This window comes from Cryptomeria japonica, chromosome 11, assembly GCF_030272615.1.
Source record: "Cryptomeria japonica chromosome 11, Sugi_1.0, whole genome shotgun sequence".
NCBI lineage: Eukaryota > Viridiplantae > Streptophyta > Pinopsida > Cupressales > Cupressaceae > Cryptomeria > Cryptomeria japonica.
Window position 1 is genome coordinate 360,509,422 of NC_081415.1, and position 20,181 is coordinate 360,529,602.

General features: G+C 38.6%; 1 protein-coding gene across 3 annotated transcripts in view; it reads right to left on the reverse strand.

Annotated features, from left to right (window-relative positions):
* The window catches only part of LOC131040183 (protein DETOXIFICATION 44, chloroplastic), a 171,497-nt gene that overhangs the window by 35,589 nt on the left and 115,727 nt on the right, over window positions 1-20,181 (reverse strand). For all 3 annotated transcript variants that reach the window (XM_057973039.2, XM_057973038.2, XM_057973040.2), the window contains exons 6-7: window positions 6,660-6,756; window positions 6,187-6,287 (exon numbers count right to left, since the gene is read on the reverse strand). In XM_057973039.2, coding sequence (XP_057829022.2) covers window positions 6,187-6,287; window positions 6,660-6,756 — 198 coding nt within the window. The remainder of the gene's footprint in view (window positions 1-6,186; window positions 6,288-6,659; window positions 6,757-20,181) is intronic.

The following is a 20,181-nucleotide window of genomic DNA, read 5'->3' on the forward strand; positions in this document are numbered from 1 at the left end:
ACGGATAATGCAGCAAGTTATGTTGCTGCAAGTAAACTTTAAAAGTTTTCTTTTAAGTTTTAACTTTTGGCTTTTAAACTTTTAAGTTTTTAACGTTTAAATATTAATGGTAAAATTTCACATCTAATTCTTTAACTAATTTAAAATTGTTGCAGGAAAACTTTTGATGGAGAGGCACCCAAAAATCTTTTGGTCTCCATGTGCGGCCCATTGCCTTGACCTCATGCTGGAGGATATAGGTAAGCTTGGATGGGTGAAAGAATGCGTTGAAAGGGCCAAGAATATATTCAAATTTATTTACAATCATGCATTGGTCCTTAGCATTATGAGGCAATACACGGGGGAAAGGGAGTTGGCTCGTCCTGGTATAACAAGATTTGCCTCAAATTTCCTCACATTGAAATCCTTGTTAAAATCAAAGGCATCTTTGAGGCGCATGTTTGTTGGTGAGGAGTGGACTTCCTCATCCTATGCTACGACCACTGCAGGGATGGATGTAGTAGATTGCATTTTTGATGAGCCAGGTTTTTGGATCCCTTGTGCAGAGATCGTGCAGGTAATCTTATAAATTTATAATATTATATGCATATTTTTGTTTTGTTTGCATTGTGCAACTTTGCAATTTTTCTTATTTTCATGCACACTTGTGAGTTAACTATTTTTGTTTAACATTATTTGCAGGTCACTGAGCCCCTAGTAGTTCTCCTACGAGTTGTTGATGGGGAGAAGCCCGCTGTGGGCTACATATATGAGGGCATGGATAGGGCCAAGGAGGCCATTAGATCCATATATGCTGGAGTTGAGGATAAGTATAGGCCCATTTGGGACATAATTGATAGAAGATGGCATAACCAACTTCATAGGCCCATCCATGTAGCAGCTTATTACCTCAATCCATCATTTCGTTTCCGTGCTAATTTCAAAGCGGATGAGGAGGTTCTTAGCAGGCTATATTCAGTAGTACAACGGATGGTCACTGATACCACAACTACACTTCTTGAGATGGATGCATTTAATAATGCATCAGGGGCAATCTTTGCCAGCCAATTGTGCAAAGAGGGTCGGACAAAATTGCAGCCAGGTAGAAAATTCTAGAGTTTATGACATGCATTTTAATTTTTCATTTTATAATCTACCTTTAAAGTTGGAAATGAGATTAATGTTTTTTTCTTTTCCTTATCTCAGATAGATGGTGGCAAATGTTTGGGCCTTCAACCCCAAACCTTCAAAAAATTGCCATCCGCATATTGAGCCAGCCGTGCAGCACTTCTGGATGTGAGCGCAACTGGAGCATGTTGGAGCACATCCACTCGAAGAGGCGAAATAGATTGTCTGTGGAGAGGTTGAATGATCTAGTCTTTGTTCATTACAACCTCCGTCTCAGGACCAGACAGATTTTGGACGATGACTCCTCTCCGATCACTCTAGAAGAAGTCGACCCCGAGTCCGATTGGCTCACTGAGTCCACCGATCCAATCTTCACTGATGAGGACCTTGAGTGGGTTGACCAGGTAGACAAAGAGGCTGAGGCTGTGGCTATGGCAGAGGAGGAGGATAGAGAACAATCAGGCACAGCACCTATGGCTACTCAGACTGGCACATCACAGGCAGAGACTATGGCTACTCAGTCATCCAGGACCTACCTTAGACGCCTTTGTAGGAGGCAGATAGACGAGGCTGAGCCTGAGCCTGAGCCATAGACTTGTTTTTTTTTACACTTTACAGTTAGATATATGTTTGGGAACATTTGAAGTCATGGATTTTATATTATACATTGGACAACATTTATAACTCTATATATCTATGTTTTCTAATTCCTTCAGCTACAATTTACATTTCTACGCATGTGATGGATGTATGTTTATGTATGTGATCAAATTAGCTTCTATTTGATAATGTTATAGTGTCTTTAAGCTTAATTCAATAATGGGTGTATGAAACAAGTTTTAAATCGTTAAAAATCTCTAAATTTCAAGGGTTTTCTTATTTTGCCGAGTCATTGCCAAGTCCGAGCCGAGTCACGAGTCGAGTCAGCCTTGCCGAGTCAGAGCCGAGTCCGAGTCTAGGAACTTTGGCTGAGACTTTGGGATATTGTTTTGGATGATCTTGTGTAGCTTCATTTCAGATGGTTCATGATTTGGTGCTCCACAAGTTATCTTTCTTCATGACGGTTGCTGATTGGTTGTGTTCTTGAGCTTCTAGATGTTGACTGGTGAAGATTTGATACATGGGAGAAGGTGAAGCTGGAGTATGTATCTACAAAGGAACAAATAGCTGATATTTTCACTAAGACTTTGCCTGGAGATACATTTGTCTATCGAAGAGACAAGTTAGGGGCATTCACCCCTCCTGATGAGAACTGGATGCATTGAGTTGCATCGATCCGGTGGATTTCAGAGCTTTATCTTTTATCCGGATTGATGATTTGGTGCTGCTCCTCTGCTGGAGTAGTTTGTGTTTTGGAAAGCGATTTGTGTTTCATATTCAAAGGGGGAGAATGAGTTTGGTTATCTGATTTGAGCTCTTTGGCATTGCTGTCAAAGGGGGAGAATGAGTTTGGTTATCTGATTTGAGCTCTTTGGCATTGTTGTCAAAGGGGGAGAAGATCATGTGAAAAACTGCTTTATCTATCTTGATCTTTGGGGGAGTTTGTTGGTGTTATCTTCTTTCTTTGCATTGATTGTTTTTCACATTTATATGTTGCCATCAATGCCAAAGGGGGAGATTGTTGGATATGGTTGGTCATTGTTGCTCCTAGGATATGTTGTTGCCATTGATGTCAACATATTCCTGTGATTTATTCTGGCGTGATTGGGAAGATTTTTTGATCCGGTTTTGTGGTTTGGTTTTGTTGATCACTGTTTTGCAGATGTTGATATTTCCTCCGATATATTCCGGTGTGATCAGATCTTGTGCTGAGACTTTGGGATATTGTTTTGGATGATCTTGTGTAGCTTCATTTCAGATGGTTCGTGATTTGGTGCTCCAGAAGTTATCTTTCTTCATGACAGTTGCTGATTGGTTGTGTTCTTGAGCTTCTAGACGTTGACCGATGAAGATTTGATAAGTGGTGTTGGTGCAGCTATTCCGGATGATTCTAACGTGCTTGCTGGTGTTTCCTAGTCGTGTCCTATTTGTTTTGGTGATTCGCATTGATCGTTGTGCGAGTTTCTGGTGGTTTCTATCAACCAATATTGATTTGCGTGTTATGCGGTATTTTTGGTGGTGTAGCATGTTGCGGTTGATCTTGGCGTGATTTCCGGTGGATGTGATTGTTTGGGAATTTGATTTAGGACCTTGCTATGCTATATAAACCATTATATTGGTCCGGTGGTCGATCTTTGTATCGTGTGATGTAATTTTGTAATTGAGGGTTGAGGGTTTAGTTGACCTTGTTATCAAGGTTGATGAATTGTATATGTAGGTGAATTATTCATGTAATTTGGGTGTCGGTATTGTGTCTGCATTATCAGAGAGAGGTGTATGTGCAAATAAGTGATTTATCTTTTGGTGTTGAGTTTGAGGTGAGATTTGTGTTGCAGAGCAGACATCTGTGCTTAACTGGAACTGTAATCAGGCATTTGAAGATGCCATTCTTTCAGTTCATTTCTTCCAAATTGTAGTCCGAATCTTATTGTAAGTCAGTGAGACTTCCCTGAGGGTTGTAGCCTTCCGGGCAAACATCTTTTGAGCAGTAAGCTCTAGGCAGTGTGCCTAAATGCATGTGCATTCCCCATTGTAACATTTTTCACATACTACTGCAGAGTATCATCTTACTGTGGGTAGGTTCCCATCGTGGTTTTTCCTTTAACCGGGTTTTCCACGTCAAAATCTTGGTGTTGTGTGTTGTGTGTTGTGTTGTTAATTTGATTATATGTCTATTGCTGTAATTTGGTAGACCTATTATTGTGCTTAAAGTTTTATATTCTAGTGAAGACTGATTCACCCCCCGCTCAGTCTTCCTCCTTGGCTGCTACACAAAGAGATATTTAAAACCCTCAAGAAAAGTTTGCAGCAGCTCACAAAATAGCCCAGCATATAAATGGGTTTCTATTTTTTAATATATAGTTTGCAAAATTTATAAAATGTTAAATATTTGCCTTATAAGTGCCTCCTAGGGATTTAAATCAATATCTTCTGAATGGGTGGATCCTCTTGCATTAAAATTTGTCTGATTGTCCACATCTATGAGGTAGGTAGTGGTGGTGAAATTTTGGTCTAAAGATTTATAGTTTTCCACATTTATATGTTTTATTGTTCCCATAGTGTAATTTTAGGTATTAAACTTTTCTTGGAGAAAGAAAATCAATTGCACAACTTTCTGACTGAGAGGTGGTTTATGTAATGGCCACCCATGTGTTAACTCTTGCCTTGTCCTGATGTTTCTTGATATCAGATTAAAGGTTGTATTCAGTTGATTATTATATGATGTAATTGCAGGATGAATATGTGCCTTGCAAGATTACATGTCCTCATTGGTCATTATGCGTTGCTTCAGCTGTTCCCCATTGTGAGCTGTGATGCTTTGCCTTGAGTGTGCAAGAAATATACAAGTGTTTGACCAATGGAAGAATATGAAGGAGAACAACATGTATTCACTTATGAAGTAAGGAAACTCTTTCTTTTGTATTTTTAAACTTTCACCTACAACCATGCGAATACCAGCATATTGTCACTTTTTTTTTTCAAAAAAACTTGGATTCTATTTTGAGAAGCACATGCCCATGCAGACATCTGCCAACTTGGTGCGCCTTTTACTTGGCGCATGCCTAGATATTGGAGACCCAATTTAATATCCCTCTTTTCACTGTGGTACCCCTAATGAAGCACTATGTGCCCTTGGTCTGTGTGGCCATTGTTTTCATTTTCAAGGTTTCCAAGTTGTGGTCCTCCCTTGGAGAGGCATTGTCCAGGGGTCTAACCGTCTAAGTGACCACTACATATTTTTTTAACTTCTGGCATTGCTTCATGTTGACACACACTTGAGACTTAAGTGGCTGCTTTGACATCTTTTTAAACTTTCTAAACACCCCCTTGTAGAAACATGTGCCTAGGATTGAGTGTTCATTTTTGTATTTTTTGAAAATTTTCAGAAGTCTATATGTGGGTGCACACCAATGGTCTAGGGATCATTTCTGAACAGTTTGAAGTTTTGACATATCTTTGTGTTGAATCACACCATTTTAGTTTAGGAGGCCACCTTTTTTAATTTTTCACTTATTTTGGGCCCCTCTTTAAATAGGCATGCTCCAGGCATTTAAGAAGCTAATTTCAACTTGAACATTTTGGTAGGCTAGTTTTTGGCACACTCCAATATAAAGGGTTGCCAACTTATCATGGCTTAGACCATTTTTTGCCTTTCCTATCACATCCAAACTCCAATTTCCATCTCACCTTATGTGTTGGAAATTATCTTCTATTGGTTATGTAGGGATAAACATTAGAGCTTAGAAACACAATATTCATGAAAATGGGAGGCAAGGATTTGGCAATGAATCACTAGACAAGGAATGGCTTACATTTGACTTGAAAAATAACAATACAAAGAATTTCATATAGGTACAACACATGGTATACATGATAGAACATCTTTCGCTCACATGCATAACTTATTATGCATGCCATGATGTGTACATCTGAGGGGCTCACAACTGAGGTATTACATCAACTGCACTTTTCTTCGGTGGATTGTTTGAGTCAGAAATTGTACGTGTCACATGTTCTTTTTCTAACACATAAAATTTATACAAGCATCAACTTAAACTAGGGTGATTATAACCTAAGTTGTTACACTTCTCAGTAATTCTTAGTTTATCACATCACTTGTTATTATCAACATCTTTGTGTGAAGTTAGTTTGCATTTGGCTTTTTGATAAACATATGACAATTAGCACACACATTAAGTAGGCAAATCAATGTACAGTATTAGTTTGCACCATTTGTATCATGTTTACATTTTCCAACACCAAAGTAGAAAGCAATTTTGGCATTCCATATGTTTTGGAATAAAATCTCATGAAAAAAAAATCAATATGACAGAAAACATATGATCAGGAAGATGGTTCTTCTAAACATTGGTATGGCACTAATCATTACGTATTAGGATAGCCAAGATAACCTTACCCAATCTAATGTCTAAATCAACCAGATCTCTATGAAGCCCACCAAATCAAAAGAATGCTTACCAGATTTCAAGTATCGATCAAACCGAAGTTCCTCCAGCTTGGGAGGTAGAAGTATAACTTGCTTATTCAAGTTCCATAAAAGCACAAACGCAAAAAAATACCTGAAATATTATTAACATTTAAGTTCACGGAATTGTATACCTGAAATATAATAACACTGCATTTCATAAAATCACTAGATATTATGTTGGACAATGCAAGCAAAAGCTTGCAGAAGGGAAAAATGATACCTCGGTGGAAAGCCAATCACTACTTATTAGTTAACTAGTGTGGGAACAAGAATTACTAATGGCAATAAATTTATATTACAACATTGCCAATAAGATACTTTCATGACCTTGATATCAATTTGATCCAATAAATATGACTTTCTCAAAACTTTCTCTTCAAGGACAACTCACATGCTAGAGGAAACAAGCTATAACAAAATACATAGAGACTGTCACATTTGATGATCACAAGTGTTCGCTTACTGTGAGATAACAGTGGCAAGAGCAGCTCCAGTAACACCAAACCTAAGAGTGAAAATGAAAAGAGGAAACAGCAATGCATTCAATATGCTGCTGGCCCCTGCAAAAGTTTTAAAACCACAGCTCAGGAACAAGCTTATGTGCATACACAATTCATTAATTCCAGAATTTATAATATGTAGCCATTATGACAAAGTTGAAACAGTAGTCTGATGAAAGCCAAGATGAATTATAAATCAATGAGTGAGTTTCAAAGTGTACAGAAATCAAGATACCATTTTGATTTATATATAGGATACATGAACAAAATACAGATTAAATGCAAATGCAAGGGGTGCTGATAAGACTATTACACAAGGAACAGATACGAATTTAAATTAGATGGTTTAAATACATAACATAGTAAAAGGAATGAACAGACTTGCCAAATAGCCATCTTGTCTCTGTATCCCACACAAAATGTCAGATATAAGCACCTCACTCTCAATGGCATCCAATTGTTTTCTGTAATGTCCCCTACGGGAACCTTACTCAATTTGCCCTAATTAGGGTTTGGAATGATGTTCAGAACTGAGATTGTTGTATTAGTTCCTTAATCTTGAGCTGGCAATCAGATTAGTAAGACAAAATAAACATAATATTCAACAATTTACACATAGTTTCATGCTCGTGATATTCAATTAATGCCTTTGGAACTCAATTCAATCAATCCATTGCCATTGTGAAGTACCGTGGGAGATCATACAGGCGCCTTTGAGCCAATCCAACAGGTTCAAGGGCATAGAAGTACAACCCTCTTACTTCCTCCTGCTTAACTCTTTGGAGTTCAGGGGTACAGAAGCACATCCATCATTTGACCTCCTGCTTACCCAGATGGACCTTTGGCTACTTGCCCTCCTTATATTGTAATGTCCTGTTTTATGATAATTAAGAATTATGGGACAAATACTTGAATTCCTTACAATTACAATATCTGATTTTGCTATGAACTTATGTAATTGATAATATAAAGACAAATATATGTAAAATGACACTTATCAATGCCACTTGCTGTCTCTGATTTATACAATTAGGAGTACGCTTAAGTGAGCACTAAGTGCAATGATCTCTTAGGATCTCTGCTATGTCAGGTATGGCAATATGAATATGCAATGGGATAAAATATGGTATTGCTTATAGAAATATGTAGTTGCTGTCTCTGAGATAAACTCTTGATATATGCAATGTATGATAGGTAATATCACTTATAGCAATATAGTTGCTGTGTCTGATCCTGATATAATAACTTGCATATGGTTGATGCTGTTTCTGTTATAGGCTTTCTTCCCTTACAATCACTGGTGCTGTCCCTGATTTGTAGTTATGTGCTTGCAACCAATTTATGGGCCTTCGGCCTTGCTCACTATGAGCTCTTCCAAACTGGAATAAGAAATAATATATAAACACAATCAACATGTTGGGAATGATTTCGATTTTCTTATATGATGTGATGAGGTGGTGTTAAGAGACACGTCCTCTGTCTCTTTTAATCGCTCACCCTTGTTCTCTCTAGTCCCGCCTTTTCAATCGGTTATGTGCATAAATAATCATGGTTAAGCATAATCACATCCTTTCATTAGTTAAGGGATATCAATTTATTTTCTGTCTTAATGGTTAAGTTTGATACTTATCCTTAATCCTTCCAAATTGCATATCACTCTATGCTTGGTCAAACATTGTTATTCAAACCGCACCTTCCATAATCGTGTGTATCTTTTTATCGCTTATACCTTAATTGCCATCATATGTAAGGTTCACTCAACACAAAATATGCTGAGAAATTGCTGATCAATTTTTGTCAGTTTCTTCCTTCTACAATCATCGCTTGATTGATATTCCTCATAGACTGGTGTCCCGAAAGCTTTTCTTTAACTCCCACAAACTGCAAGTGTTTACGGCAAATCAAGAAAACATTGTACCCTGCAATAATCATCTTAGAAACTCCGGTCGTATTTGAATACAAATACTCATTGCTGACGATAGAGATATGGGTTATTTATAGTCGAACTTCATGGAATCATTACTTATACAACCCTTCTCTTTGCTGATTGACCATCAATAGTCTTGTCGATTAAAATATGATTGTTATCCATGGATAGTGGTAGTGTGGAGAAGACATTATCATCTTGTGGATACAGTCCTTCAAATCAAATGTACACTATTTGCTGAGTTCTTTGAATTATCCTCTGATCATCTTTTAATACTGAATCTGTTCAGCAGAGAGAATGAAGCTACTGTATCTCCCCTCCACAATATGAATGAATGAATGAAGGAATTTTAATGATGTCCACAAGTCCCAACAGTCTAAGGGACCAAGAACCAAAATTAGCCCATTTTCAAGGTCTTTTCCATGTTGTTTCTTCTATTATGAATCTTGAGTAAGAAACTCGTTGTTTTGTGAAGCCTTGTCTCTTCAAAAAGTTCATTCAAACTGTCCACCTTTAACTCCTCCTCAAACTAACTGCAAATATCCTCATATGCTGCACATTCCTTGATGAAATGCCATTCTGTTTCCACCTCCCTCTTGCTGTGGAAAATGCACGTCCTCTCTTCCCACTCTTCTTTGGGCACCTTCCACCTGCTAGTTTCACATCTCAAATGATGAGATCCAGTCCTCAACTGAGAAAATAAAATTTTGGCCTTTTCGTTGATCGTAGATCTCAAATAAACTTTTTCATCATGTTCCCAAGTATGGTTAAATTCTTTAATATAGTATGTTTTTTTTTTCTGCCTAACTGTTTTGTCCACATGGCATTCCTAAATTTTTCTAATGCCCACTTTTTAATCTCCTCTTTAGTGCTAGGACATTCATGCAGATTTATGTCCCACTTGTTTTGTTTCTTCCATGTCTTCTTCCTACGGCTTAGCTCCTCTTCAACAATCATTTTGGGCCAGTGGTGCTTATCCATATTTTCAATCTTTTTTAAGTAGCATAACAACCGAATTACTGTTGAGGCCTCAATTGGGAACATACCAGCTTCTGCTAAAAGAATCTCATAAGGTATCGTTGATTTGACTTTGAGACTACTAGTGATTAGATGTTTTTGAATTCTTTCTATTTGTCGCCATTTGTGGTTTGACATGCTATTCCCCCAAACTTCACACCCGTAAAGGATAACTAGCACTACTAACAAACCTAAAAGAGTTTTTTTAGTCTTCCAATCCCACAACTCAACTTTCCTACATCTGTTATGAAGAAGGTATAAGGCTCTCCATTATCCTTGGATCCTCTTTGATCTGCATGTCTCCCAGCTAAGCCTATTGTGAAAATAAATTCCTAGGTATTTGTATTCCACCACTACCTCCAAGGGGCTACCCTCGAAAATAAAATTAACTTGTTGCTTCTTCCTTTTCAAAGAAAAAATCATGACTTTGGTTTTGCTAGTATTCACTTGCATCCCAACCTCCTGACAAAAGAGCTCAAGAGCCTTCAAATGTTCTCCAAACCTTGTGCCAATTTTGCAATAAGAATAAGGTCATTAGCATATAAGAGCAACTTCACCACATATCCTGCCAACTGGGTACCTTCTCCATTGGTACTGTTTAACCACTCTTCAAGTTTATCAATATATAAACCGAACAATGTGGGAGATAAAGGACACCCCTATTTGACCCCAATGTCACTACCGAAGCATTCAGACATACCCTCTTTAGTTCTGATTTTGGCTTTAATCTGCTCATAAAGTTTGTGGACAGCAGCTCTAAACTCCTCTAGTACCCCGAGTTCTTCCATTTTGTGCCAAAGCTTATCCCTAGGGATAGTGTCGAAAGCTTTTTTGAAATCAACAAAGCAGCAAAAGGCCTCTCCCCCTTGACTGTCCCAAACGTTTTCAATGAAATGCCTTAAAGTGATGCAGTGGTCAACGATGGAATGTTTAGGCCGGAAACCAGCCTAACCTCTTGCCCTTTTTCCCTCTTTTTCTGCCCATTTGCTGATTCTACGCTCTATCATGCTCCCAAAAAACTTCCCAAAGAGAGGGTTGACCATAATAGTACGGTAGTTAGAAGGGTTATTAATGTCTCCACTTTTGAGAAGAGGAAAGCAGCAAAAGGCCTCTCCCCCTTGACTGTCCCAAACTTTTTCAATGAAGTGCCTTAAAGTTATGCAGTGGTCAACGGTGGAGTGTTTAGGTCGGAAACCAGCCTAACCTCTTGCCCTTTTCCCTCTTTTTCTGCCCATTTGCTGATTCTATGCTCTATCATGCTCCCAAAAAGCTTCCCAAAGAGAGGGTTGACCATAATAGTATGGTAGTTAGAGGGGTTATTAATGCCTCCACTTTTGTGAAGAGGAATGACGACACTAGTTCTCCATTCAACCGGAATGATGTTTTGAGTAACTCCATTAAATATCTTCTTGATATGTGGAGCTACGAGATCCACTCCCCATTTTAAAAATTACGCCTGATTGATCGGGGTTGAACATAATAGAACGTCTGATTGATTAGGATTCTAAAGGAGTTATTCATTACATCTTATTACGTAAATATACAGATTTAGAAATGTATAATCAGACTTAATACAGAAGAGATGACCTTATTAAGATCATATGAAGACAATTTTACACATAATTGTATACTTAATCATAATGTAGATTGTACCACCAAAATTAATATTAATACTTAGATTCCTCATAAAATGATTTGTATATCTCTGTCTAAAGGGTACGTGATTGTTTCCTTGCTGAAAATGTAGATACTTCGATGTCCTTCTTGCCTTGCTTGGAATTGTCCTTTAATACTTCTTCATTGGTGGAGGAGAGTGGTGTCTTTTCCGCATGGTGCCTGTTAGTAATGTAATGACCCTTGGTTTCAACGCATCCTTTCACCATAACTAATCCATCCTTAACTAATGCTAACCAATGCTATCTCATCGAACTAAATATGATTATCAATCACACATTTAGGCACTCACGCCATATTATCGATCAGACACTACTGTCAAATGTCGTCTTCTACATTCCTGTCCCTGAAAATAGATGATGCAATGTTCAATGAAACTCTCATTTCCTAATTAGGTTGTTACGAGGGACTGACAAATAATGTGATCTCTGTAGGAGGCATTACATTTTCCTATGTTATAGATGCCAGACAAATGACTATGGAGGAAGCCAGAGATTGTATAATCCAAATTGGGCATGTGTTCACAAGAGAAGGAGTGAGGTTAAATAAAATGAATGAAGAGTTAAGGAATGGCCTAACAAGAGCTCTCAATAGAAAAGGGAATGTGGAGTTTAAAGTTCTAGTGCTGCCAAAGAAAAACAGGAATCTGTTGCATGAAATCAGTATTTTAAACAAGCCTCTTAAAATGCTTCCTTATTCTCCCAGGACTCTGATGTTGGGTACCTGTTGATGTGTTTTTTAGGCACTTCAAACATAGAATAAAGTATTTTACCCTCTCTTGAACAAAATCACCTTAGATGCTAAATATCTGATCAACTAAGACAATTCCAAGGTTTCTACGGTCAGTTCTTGACATGTGGGTAACTCAATGGTTTGATGTGAATTGTTGTTTTCACTTGGGGACTTACAAAATTGTTCTTAAGCTCTCAAACTTATCATGAATGGAGTAGGCTTCCCAATGATTTCAAATGACTTAGGATTTTACAATTTGAGCTCTCAATCTATTCTAACAAAGATTTTAAATAAAATGCAAAAGGATGAGGGGTTTAGAATCTCTATTCTAATCCTCGAATGCAAGAGATAGTGAATGATTCAATGAAATTCAACTAGGCTAGGTATTGCCATCAAAGAACAACTCTACGCAAGCTTAGTGCAATCATCGAAGTTAGTTTTATAGATGTTAAAATTCATACTAAGCAACATCAACACCATTGATTGGATGCATATCAACAAGCAAGGCACAAATTGAATTTAAGTTCGATTTTAAATTCCAGTTGACCACATAAGGCAAACTCACAATCAGCAAGAAGCTAGTGGTATAGATAAATGCAAAGTTGAACTACTCGCCAAGGCCTGGAAAAAAAACTTGGGAAAAACTCGAGAAAAACTCGGCAGCTTAAAAACACGCTTAAATTTAATTAAAAATGCATTTTTTTTGCAAAATTTAATAAGATGCATCCAATGAGTCAATAAATGAGAACACAAAAGAAACAAGCTGATTCTAGATATATTTAAACGCAAAGTATCTACAAAATCGCATCCTCGTGAGGAATGCTAATGGTTGGAAGCCTGGAAGCAAAATAGTAAATAGTTTTTGTAAAACCAAAAGTAAATACATCATTACAATTAGTAAATTACAACTTCCTCTTCTCAGCTCTAGCAAAAACTGGGAGAGAGGTAAAACTAGAGGGTTTAGTCCTAGAAGTCTGCAGTGGGCATGACTCGTGTGAGGCGCATGATTGTGCCTCCTCGCTCGGTATGGCTGGCTCATCCTCCATCCTGGCTGAAGCTATGTCTCCACCTGCTTCTGGCACTGGCAATGACTCCTCATCCTCATCCTCTTCCTGCTCAATGTCATCCAGCGTGAAACCAAATCCACCCACCTCCTCCTCCATAGCCTGCCTCTCGAAATCAATGATGTCATCCTCGGAAAACAATGGAGGTTGCTCCTATGATATCCAATTACTATAAGGATCTATATCATCCAAGTCAACTGGACCACCTTCTACTTCCTCTACCTTCCTTACGTGCAATCGAAGATTATATTGCACGAAGACAAGGTCATTGAGGCATTTCTGCGCTAACTTGCTCCTCTTCTTCGTGTGGATTGCTTCAAACAAGCTCCAATTGGGCTCACAATTGGATGAACTACAAGGCTGACATAAGACTCTAAGGGTAAATTTTTTGAGATGTGGAGTGTTTCCACCCCAATTTTGGCACCAAGCATCTGCAAAATAAAAAAAATTGAAAAATTAGAAAGCAAAGAGAAAAGAGAACATAATTTATCAATTTGTCAATCACTTTAGATCCCAAAATCCAAATGGAAAATGTTATACCTGGGGTTTGGGTGATTCTTCCTCTCCTAGCCAGCTCTGAAGAGAATAGCTTACCCCTTGCTTCCTCATAATTTTGGATTTCGCTCACAATGAGGTCTCTCTCCTCAACATCGGGTACCATCCTCTCAATGCATGTACTAAGTCCCTCCATAACCTCTCCATTAGGATCTGAGTAAGAACCCCCGAACCTAAAACAAGGGTTGAGGAAGTACCCTGCTGCATGAATGGGTTGGTGGAGCTGATTGTTCCACCTCCTACCAATAATTTCCCAAATGGGATCGAATTTGAGCCTATCCCCCTTGTAGAAAATTTTGATAGACTCATTGGCCCTATCCATAGACTCATTGGCCCTATCCATGGCCTCATAAATATACCCCATTGGGGTTTTATCCCCATCCACCAAGCGGAGAACTCTAACCAGGGGCTCTAACACCTACAATTGAAAAATACAAATTACAAAAAGATTAATTAATGAAGTTACAAATTAGTAATGAGAGACTTGAATCAAGAATAATTAAAAATTAAAGTTTTGAAGTTACCTTCACAATCTCTGCAGCCCTTTGTGCAAATTGGTTGTCGAAGACTATGCATGCGACAGCCTCTCCTTCAGGCTTCTTTGAATATGGTGAGTTTAGCCATGCTCCACTCACAAACATTTGTTTCAAAGAAGTAAATGCAGCAAGAAGGCTTTGCAACGTCAAGAAAATCGTTGCAAACCTTGTGACACCAACTCTCACCAAATCTTTCCCTTCGGTGTGCTCTCTCATCAAATTTAGAACCTGTTGATGTGTTTTTTACGCACATGCGAACACAGAATAAAATACCTAAAGGTACCTTATCCTCTCTTGAATAAAGTCTCCGAATGCTGAAGATGTCGCGAAAAGGATCAATCGGGATGACTTCAAGGTTCTTTGCTGTAGGATCTCTACGTGTGGATAAGCTCTCTGTGGTATGATGTGATTTGCTGGAATCACAAGGGGACTTACACTCAATGACCTGAATGTCTGATTTGCTGGAATCACAAGTCCTACTAACTAACTGGAAGACAAACAAATGGCAAAAGATGCAAGGTTCAGGAAGTCTACTCTACTACCTAGAATGCGAGAAGATGGATGAATGACTAGGTGGATTCCTACTGGGCCGGGTCTCACCTTCAGGCTTGAACAATTCAACACCAACTCAGTGCGATCTTCTAAGGGATGCTTCCAACATGTTTAAATCGTACACCATCTGACAATGATCACCATTCAAGAAAATGCATGAAACAATAGACGTGTAACGACTTATGATTAAGCTCATTTCATTCCAGTTGACCACACAAGGCGTCCTTACAATCAGTAAGAGGCTAGTGGTATGGATTAAACGGATTCCACACAGGTGCATTCAACAATTTCCTTCATTCGATCTAATCATCTACCATCTAGAATTGAAGATTCAACAAGAAACCATGCATATTGCAAGAAACGACACACTTCACCATTACTTCAATGAAAATGGAGTTTGTTTACAATCAAACTCCAATCAATGGCAACAATTTCTTGCCTTGTCCTCCTATTCTACTCTAATTGCTACTCTATCAACTGACTATCCACTATTAGCTAACTATTCCTCCTCTAACTACTCTCTATTAGCCTTTACAAAATGAAGAGTCGGGGCTTATATAGTGCCCACAATACAATTCGATGGCTAAGATCAATTTGAGATCAATGGCCAAGATTCTACAATGAAAACCCTAATTAGGGTTTGTTACAACCATTACATAACATTTAATGCTTGACCAATGATAAAATTGTATTAATTGGACACATGTCTTCTCTGGAATATTCGACCAATGGATAGTTGGGGCAGGTACATCGAAGTTTGTGCCACCTCCCATGAGTTAGGTACATTGAAACTGGACACGCTGAGGTGGACCTATCCGACTGGAGGAGTGATGACTAGGATGCCACCTCGTCTGACACTTGGTTGATGCCAATTTGATGTCGCTGAGAAGCTAGCTTTAATTAACTCTTCTAAAACTATCTGCTTCTTCAACGAACCCTTGCTCTAACTTCTTTTGTCTTTGATGTGCAGGATGATTGATGTACCTCGCCTTGGAACACTGGATTGGAAGAAGTTATTCCTGATGATGCTTGACCGAGGAAGGTCGTCCTTGTCAATGCTAGACTGGAGGAGGTCGCTCTTGTCTTGGCTTGATCTTCTTTGATGATACTGAGCTGGAGGAGATCATCCTTGTCCTAGACTGGATCTTCTTTGATGAGAGCCTGCCGACTTGTAGATACTCCAGCCTTAGGAGTCGCCATCTTCACACCTACACAACATTTCACAATTAGTATTATATCTTGAAGTGTAGAAATTAGACTTAAAAGGAAGATTTAAGATTTTAATTAGGAAACTTCATGATAAATCTAGAGTTATCATTTCCTAATTAACCATGCAATACTTAGACTTTTCTAGAAAATGTCTAAAAATCAAACCTTAAACAAGGGTGTCAAGATGATTTTGCCATACCTCCTCTTGAGTATTAAACTCTAAGAAATGATGTAAAAAACTAGGTTTCGCTAGGCAAAGTGTAGATCAAAAGCCTTCTCTAGGATGAATTGTGCCTCCTCTAGCTTGAAAAGAATAAACTCCACTTCCTTCTAGCTTTCAATACTTGAAAGAAATTCGCTCCAAGCAAGCCAAATTTCGCTCCTCCAATTAGTTCTCCAATTTCGCACTTAAGGAAATGATTGAATGATTTGAAATGTGAAACAAACTCCTCCAATATATAGAGCGCTCACCCCTTTGCTTCCTCTAGGCCGACTTGGCAAAAAGGAGGTAAAAAATAAGTAAAATCTCAAAAAAGGGGGCCGACTTGGCTAATAAAAACAAAATATGGCCTTGAGTGCTTTATTAAAAATTAATTTTAAATGCCTCCAAAATAAATTTCAATTTTCTAAGGCTTAAAATCAATTTATTAAATGTCAAAATGCTTTAATTTAATGCTAATTTAATTTTAATTTTCCAAATGCCTCAAAATTAGCAATTCTGGCGATCAAATCCAATTTGGAGAATATTAATTTTCAAAACAAGGCTTGATTAAACTCCATGATGATTTCGCCCTGGACACTCTCTGAGGGTTAGGAGCGAAGCCTTGAATACTTCACATCTTGACTTGAAAATCTCCTGGAGGGTCAATTGATATCCAGTTAATGTGTTGCACTTCAAATTTGACATTTTGCGTGAGGAAAAATAGGTGGAAATGTCAATTTTGCCCTGGACCCTCAGCAAGGGTTAGGAGCGATTTTTCATTTTCTACTCAAGATTAGCATTTTTCAACGTCCAAAACCTCTTCAAGACATTTCAACTAGGCCTTCTCACTGACTTGCAAACTTAGCATTATCAAATTATGGAGAAAAGGTGTGATTTTGAGGTTTTTCGCCCTAGACCCTCTCTAAGGGTCAGGAGCGATTTTTGCAAACTGGGCTTGATTCTCTATCATTTTTCATTGAAACTTCATTCGTCATTAAGCAACATCCTTCCTTGATCCACTCCATCCAAATTTGCTTCGTTGTCGTAAGGAAAAATGAGGATTTCCAACATTTTCGCTCTGGACCCTCTCTGAGGGTCAGGAGCGATTTTTCATTTTGTGATCAAAATCATCAATTTTCAAAGGCAAAGCATCCTTCATCATGCACTTGGAGGTCTCTTCACCTTAGCCTAACCTTGCCTTAGCACCCTTTTGAAGAAAACATGCAGTTTTTGTGATTTTCGCCCTGGGCCCTCAGCAAGGGTCAGGAGCGACTTTTTGGTTTTAGGCATATTTCTCCATCCTTTGGACTCCAAATTGCTTCTAAGGCATAAAACATCATCTCCTCTTCCTATCCACACAAGGTTTTGTCTCAATTCCTCAAACAAAGGAGAGAATCCTGGAAAATCGCTATGGGCCCTCTCTGAGGGTCACGAGCGATTTTTGTAATTGCCTTCAAAATACTAACTCTCAACAATCTCTTTTCACTTCAAGGCAATTTAAACATCATTTCGAGCTTATGTCTAGACTTGTCTTTTCTCAAACTTGGATGAAAAGTTCCAATATTAGGTTTTTCGCCCTGGGCCCTCTCTGAAGGTCAGGAGAGATTTTTTTGATTTTGGGTTGATTTCCTCTTTTGTTGATCATCCAAATTATATTCAACGGGTAGAACATGCTTTCCCTCATCCCTTCCAATCATAAAAATCATTTTGATCTTGCAAGAATAGTGCACTTTTGAAAATCTCGCTCTGGACCCTCTCTGAGGGTCAGGAGCGATTTTTGCTACCTGGACCAAAATGCTTCACTTTTCATCTCGAAATTTCTTTGCCAAGGAAGATGTCACCTTGCTTCATTCTATGAATAAGTTCTCATGTCCAAGAAAGATCAAAAAATGTGCACATAAAGAAAATCGCTCTGGACCCTCTCTGAGGGTCAGGAGCGACTTTACCTTTCCTGGGCAAAACTCCTTCATCTCATCCTCTTTAATCGAGTCTGGATACTTTATCATGCTCACTTCATCCTCCACCATGCCTTTGACATCTCAAATCGACCAAATAAGGCTAGCAATGACCCCTATAAGATTTTTCGCTCTGGGCCCTCTCTGAGGGTCAGGAGCAATTTTTCTGTTTTCAACAAGGTCCTTCATCATTTCAAGTCAAAACTTCTTTCAGGAGGCAAAAGGAAGTTGCTCTTGTTTCACTCGTGTCCAAAACTTGACTTTTTTCCATGCAAGATGAGAGATATTCAAAATTTCGCCTTGGGCCCTCAGCAAGGGTCAGGAGCGATTTTGCTTTTATTGCCCAAAATTCATCAATTTGCAAGCGTCCAAACCTTTGAATGATGTTCAACCTTCCTTCCAGGAGACCCTGCACATAAAAAATTTAGCCAAAATTAGTGACAAATAGGCTCAAATAAAATTTTCACTCTGGACCCTCAGCAAGGGTCAAGAGCGAATTTCACAATCTAGGCTAAACTGCTCAATCTTCAAGTTTCAAATCACTTCACAAGGCAAGGTAAGATCGTTTTCAAGGCCAGGAAAAAGGTTTCAAGTTCAATCAAGGTGGCAAATGAAGTTTATAATGAATTTCGCTCTGGACCCTCAGCAAGGGTCAGGAGCGAGATTCGCTTTGGACCTCCTGAGAGGGTCAGGAGCGAAATTCGCTTTGGACCCTCAGGAAGGGTCAGGAGCGAAATTTGACTTTTGAACTCTCCGTTAGGATAATTTTATGGAATATAACATTTAAGTATAAGAACAGGATGTTTGAGAGTGGTTTCAGACCTCCAGGAGCTATATTGCAAAATCTAGTTTTTGGAGGATTTTCAGTTTTCAGACTTAGTCAAATTTCAGGATCAGGACATTCCAAACTTAGCCAAATTTCAGGATCAGGACATCAGGATCAGGACATCACTCCAACAGGACCTTCTATCCAGGTGATCCCCTTGGCGACACTCAAAATGCAAAGGCTAACAGACAAAACCCTAAAAGACCTAGAAAACAAACCCTAAAAAGCAAAAAGCAGGGGTCCCCATTTGCAATGGGGCGATGTGTGAATACGTCACAACAGAAACCAAGGGTGATTGTAAATATATTTGGTGATCCTCCTTGCATCTTCCACAACTGGAGTCACCCACTCAAGTTTCCCTATGTCCTCCAAAAGAAGGTCAAGGACATGTGTTGCACAATGTGTCCAAAAAAGAGTGGGGTGCCTCTCTTGGAGGATTCTACCTGCAAAAGAAGTTATTCTTAAGAAAGATGCAACCAAGAAAAACAAAGCCACAACAAATGAAAATATTGCTAAAGGTGATAATTCAAAAGGATTCTATCTGTTGCTACATTATCTGTGATGATTAGCACCACATTCTCTACTCCCGCCTCCATGACAACGTGCTCCAACATTCCAACCAATGTTTCTACATTTTTCACCTTGCTGGAGGTATCAACCGATTTCAAGAACACTACATCTTCCTTGCAAGCAGCCAAAAAATTAATCATGGTGCGGTTCTTGCCATCTGTCCACCCATCAGAAAGAATGGTGCAGCCATATTTTGCCCATTCAATTTTTCTAGCAACTGCATTTGTGAGCAACCTATAAGAACAAAGTGAAATTAGTTTTTAACTTCTTAGTACACAATTTTGATTTAATAAACAAAAAATCTAAAAAACAATTAAAAATGAAATCAAGTGGACTATTTAGTAATTTACTAACCTCCCACTCAAATCCTTGCGAGAAGGGGCGTTGTACCTGTTGTGACCATTTCACACATCGCCCCATTAGAATGGGGACCCCCTCTTCTCGCTTTTTGTTTTGCCTGTTCTTCTCTCTGCTTTTAGGGTTTTGAGTGAGTGAGTGGTCTGTCTGGGCTAGGGCTAAGCCTTAGGGGTTTCTTTTGGATATTTTTCAAGCTGAGTCCAGTCAAATTTTGAAAGTTATTAAGCATCCTTCCGAGGATTGATTATTGAAGTAAGGTGAGTCTGTCAGGAAGGTCAGATAAGTCTCAGGTTAGGTCTAGTCAGGGTT